Source organism: Cynara cardunculus (assembly GCF_001531365.2).
Source record: "Cynara cardunculus var. scolymus isolate 2C chromosome LG 6, CcrdV1, whole genome shotgun sequence".
Lineage (NCBI taxonomy): Eukaryota > Viridiplantae > Streptophyta > Magnoliopsida > Asterales > Asteraceae > Cynara > Cynara cardunculus.
Genome location: NC_037533.1, coordinates 222736 through 227955, shown reverse-complemented (window position 1 = coordinate 227955; position 5220 = coordinate 222736). Strand labels below are relative to the sequence as shown.

At 33.5% G+C, this 5220-nt stretch overlaps 2 protein-coding genes across 2 annotated transcripts; one reads left to right on the top strand and one right to left on the bottom strand.

The window, feature by feature from the left end:
• Nucleotides 1-74: 74 nt before the first annotated feature.
• LOC112514781 (classical arabinogalactan protein 5-like) lies at nucleotides 75-716 on the top strand. The gene has a single exon (XM_025121383.1). It carries the CDS (start codon nucleotides 148-150, stop codon nucleotides 499-501), a length of 354 nt encoding a protein of 117 aa, XP_024977151.1. The 5' UTR covers nucleotides 75-147; the 3' UTR covers nucleotides 502-716.
• A 2698-nt stretch (nucleotides 717-3414) lies between these two features.
• On the bottom strand, nucleotides 3415-4718 carry LOC112514867 (blue copper protein-like). Its single transcript, XM_025121496.1, has 2 exons — nucleotides 4542-4718; nucleotides 3415-3908 (listed from the first exon to the last, which is right to left on the bottom strand). The coding sequence occupies exons 1-2, from the start codon at nucleotides 4705-4707 to the stop codon at nucleotides 3502-3504; spliced, it is 573 nt and encodes a 190-aa protein (XP_024977264.1). The 5' UTR covers nucleotides 4708-4718; the 3' UTR covers nucleotides 3415-3501.
• Between the last annotated feature and the right edge of the window lie 502 nt (nucleotides 4719-5220).

Sequence of the window (5220 nt, the reverse complement as noted above, 5' to 3'; positions counted from 1 at the left end):
CTAGACAGCCACCCACCATTACATACAAGATCATCTGTATATAAACCCTTCTTCTCCCTTATGCTTTCATCGTCTAATCACTCTCTCCCTCTATCTATCTCTATACAGTTGTCTGAAATCTTTAGCTGTTAAAGTCTTCCGGCAACAATGGCGTTTTCGAGCTTTTTGACGGTGTTGATGGTTGCATTGATCGCTGGATCTGCTTTGGCTCAGTCACCTACGGTCGCGCCAACAGTTTCTCCGACGGCTACTCCCACCGCCTCACCTCCGTCTCCTGTTTCCGCGGTTCCTACTTCCTCACCAACTGTTGCTCCGTTGGCTTCTCCACCGGCTCCTCCTACTTCTCTTGCTCCCGGTTCTCCCATCGGTTTGCCTCCTTCGATCTCATCAACTCCTACCGATTCGCCTACGTCTTCTCCACCTAATTCTGCTAGCTTGAACAGAGTTACCGTCGCTGGATCCGTTGCCGTGGTTGTCTTAGCCGCAGCTTTTGTTCTGTAGAGATCTATTCTCATTTCATGATTTTCACGTTGAGTGAGGGTTTGCGACTTGTGATTATATTTACTTCATTGTTATTATTTTTTTTTCCACTAGTTGATTATTAGTCGATCTCTATTTCACGATCCGAGACGACGATCGAGCACTCGATTTGTTGTTGTTGTTGTTGTTGTTATTATCATCATTATTTTATACAATCATCTACTCATTCTTATACATTTTTATCTGTTTGTGTTCAATTTTGGTTCCCTGCGTTTCTTCAATTGAAGATTTTGGGAAAACTACAACAGAAATTGTAGTCGATTGTGTTCAATATGTTTAGAAGCATATTGAGAATTATGATTCTTACGAGTGCTCGAGTGACATAAAATTTGTGTTAGATCATTGGGATGAATTATGAATACTTGTCGTTTTGTTCGGAAAATGGTCAGTACACAGTTCGTCAGTTAGGACAGAGAGTGTGTGTTAAGTAGGTCATATAGGTGTCCAGATGTGCATGTGGAAGGATGCGTGGTTCAAGGTTGAGCCATGTTACCCTGTAGGTTCTATAGGTGTGCAGAAGGACATGTGCTGGCCGTGCTTCAAGGTTTCAGACATGTGTTAAGGTTCCACATACACCATATTTTAACAGTTGCATATTTCACTTGTATATAATCTTATGGAGTTTTTTAACGATGTTTTATTTATTTGGTTACATAATACGAGACTTAAGGTCTATTACTATAGGATCATCCCTAATTGTTTCGTCTTCTCTCTACAACTTGTGTCCGTCTAGCTTTTGATGAAGAGACATGTTAGAATTTCAGAGTTAGTTAGATTTGGATCATCACGGTATCATCTTTTAGATTTTTTTGAAAAGTAATTTACGAGATTTCACACGTTATATTGTTTTTTTCCAGCTAAAGCAATTGCAGGTCAAGTCTGAATGGAATGAACCAATGGGTATTTGTTTGGAAATGTGATAAAAACCGGTTCGATATGATCAAACTGAATCTCGAGAGAAGAAAAGTGAAACAATTTTCTGCTTGAAACACGAAACTATAATACTTCTAGTTATGAAGCAAACTCCAAAACTAATCCATTACTCCTTCCTAAGCCATAAATAAAGGAAATGCATACCCATGACCACTTATTCCGAGGCCACATTTTCAAACATAAATAAGCAAAATAACATAAACAAAATTCTTTTATTAAGCAGTTTATTCGAAAATGAGTTTTCATATCAAATTCAGAAGGTGTCCACAATCATCTAAAATGATATTAAACATCTCCACCAACTTTTTCAGAGAAAAGAAGATTTTAAGTTAATATTTTGCTTCAATAACTTTCTTAAAATTATTTCCAAAGTAGAGAAGGTAGGAAAAATAAGGGTTTTTTTCTCTAAATATGGAGATCACCCTAAAAATGATTATAAGTAAGAACATCAATACGAGTCTTTGAAGATAAATATTTAAAAAGGAAAATAATGTATACTATATTGTAAAGTATTTGACAAAACTCTTAAACTATTTGTTATGCATGAAGTACTATTTATTGATACATATTATTTAAAATTTAATATTACAAATAAATTGTGCGTAAATATAACTTATTGAAGCTCCATATTTGAATTCGTATAACTAACTGCAGATAAGCATAGTTAAATACAAGATAAACATTTTACTATAAATATAAAAAATCTAAACTATAATTAAGATAATCATTGAGTTCTAATAGAATACATAATTATTATCCTTACAAAAAATTATATTATTAAATTAAAATTAAAATTAAAAATAAATTACAAAATTTACATAAAAAACAAAATCTTTTAAATATTTAATTTGACAATAATACCGATATTTTATATTTTATTTAAAAAATAAAAACATTATTCTTTCTTAAAACGACATAAACCATATTATAATGTCTATAGAGACAGAATAAAACGAAACATTAAATTCAGATATATCTCGTTGTATTGTATGAATATCTTTTTAGTGCTTTAATATATAAATTAAATAATTTAATATTATAATTAATGTTAAATTTTTTAAAATATAAAAACTGTCGTAGATGAATGTAAATATTTTATTTTAGAGATTTTAATTTTTGATTTTAATTCTTTTTAGAAAATCCGTTAGAAAATGCCCAAGGAGTGAAGTTGTAAAAATTAAGGGCCCACATCAAAGGTGTGATACAGAATCTCTACTAAACATCCCATCAAAAGTCTTACAAGAAAACCATGCCGTTGATGCATCAAGAACACCGTTAGAGCCTCTAGTTGCTTCAATTCAATCCCTAAAACTTTTTTTTTTTATTAACTTGGATATTTAACTCGTTATTCAAGTCGACTAATTCAGAACCACCACCTATTTTACAGGTAGCCCAGAGTTATTGTATTTGAACCTTGATCCGTGATCACAAGAGGATTTTTATTCCTCCTTAGATTTGAATCTGAGACTTCAAGACACTTTTGACATTTGAAACTCAAACTCAATTCAGTCAGACACTATCATTACTACTAATCTTTTACTTAAAAAAGACAATAATTATCAAAAATGTATAATATGAAAAAAGAAATGCTTGTTACTTCAAAATACAATTCTAACCATAATTTCTTGAAGACAAAGATAACTAAAGTTGGTAACCTAATCTTGACCTACCACTAACCACACATTTTTTTTCAAACAAAATGTTATGTATTTTGCTTTTTCAGCAAAAACAAAGTCTATTTTTTTAAATAGATGTGAACTGATATTATAGATTATTCATATAAACCGTTTATATATGTATTTTTAAATAGATTTTTCAATATACATATATTTTAACTTTTTCATGATATTTAGTCTTCTTATTTGAACCTTCAACCATAAAATAAATCGTAAATATTATCTCTTTCTAAATGCAAACAATTCAAAACAAAAAGAAAAACAATGCAAATACATAAAAATAATCTAAAATAAAAATGATAAGAAATAAAGAGAGAGCACTGCCTCCATCCTGGCCGGCCGGAAAATTAACTCAGGCAAGAACCAATTCCCACAGCAATGCAACCAAACTGAAAATAGCAGCTGCAAAAGGTGAGATGGCCGACGATGAACTTTCAGCCGGAATATTCCTAGTTTCGGCAGCCGTTGTAGCAGGGGTAAGAGTGTTTCCAAGGGTTGTTGAGGTGGAGGGAGAATCGGCTGTTATGGATGATGGAGCGGCGGAGGGACTACCATCGGCGCCGGTGACAGCAACTGTCAGCTTCATGCCACCACTACAATGTCCGACGACACCACATATGAAGTAATGGTTGCCGGTGGTGTTTAGAGCGATAGTGCTGGTGCCGGAATTGTAAGACGCGATGGAATTGCCGACGGAGCAGGTGGTGTAATCGCCGGAGCTCACTTCATCCACCGTATGGCTACTGTCGTAGTTGAATACTATGAAAAACATAATCTAAGTTATTAATTATATCCAATTTTACCAGTTGGCAATAAAGAGAATAATGAATTTCTATATCTAATAATTAAGGGTAAAATCCAAAATATTCATTTACTTTTAAATATAAACATTTATTTTGAGACAAACTACCCTAAAAATGTAAGCACATACTTTTTACAAGTGGGACCCAGTGAAATTTTTTGACTACTTTATGACCATAATCTTTCTATATTACATATGGGTGTTGATAAGTTGACCTTTTTTGAGTTAGATCGTGCATTAAAAAAAACAAGATGACAAGATGTTGATGTGTGAAGGTGAAACAATTCGTTGTTGATGGACTAATTACTGATCTTAAGAAAGCAGCAACACCTTACTATCATCGACAATAACACGTACACCATCAATGCCGACATCTTTAGTAGGGGTTTATTTTGTAATAATAATAAAAATAAGATTTAAAATAACCCATTATGTGTAGGGGGGAAAACGGAAACAATAACCAACCAGAACTATAATAGTTGATGTATGTTATGTAATGTAAGGACAAAAATGAAACAAATAAAAATCAAGTCTCTACTATCATTTTATGAGTGTAAACTATAAGAGTAAAAACGGAAATAAAAACTTACCAAGACTATCTCCCACTTTGAAAGTTTTGTCACCCGTCCAGGTGGTGTAATCGACGCTTAGTGCCCAACCAGCCGTGTCTCCCACTATATACACCTTTGCCAAACCGCATGTAAAGCAACTTAAGATTACCATAAAGCCCATCATTCCGATATCGTAAGTTGCCATATTTGTTTGTGTTTTTGAGAGAATATGAGCAAAGGATGTGGGAGGGGTTAGGGGGTTATATAAGGGATTGATTTTGAATTTATGTGAAGCGATGGTTCACTCACTACATGAGAAAAGATAAGATGGACACTTGTACAAAAGGTATAAAGTTTCGTGGGACATTTGGAGGGAATTAATAATGTGTTTATGTTACTTACAAATCAATTAAATTTGTTCATAATTCTTATCTATACTGTTTTTTCCTTTTTTACTTTAAATAGTTATACAAACACGTGCCTTTAAAAAAACTAAGAGGTTATTTTAAATGAGATTAGATTAAAGCAAGCAAGAGGTTGTGTCTGGAATAGAGATACACAAAAAATCACAAACTCGAAACTCGTCCCAAAAAAATCGAGCCTCGTGAGCTCGAAGCCTGGTCTGGACCATACCTCAGATCCTGATCAGGACAAACTTTTGGGGGAAGACCGGGCCTTAACCCATCTTGAAAAAACTCGTCCTAAAAAGACTAGACTT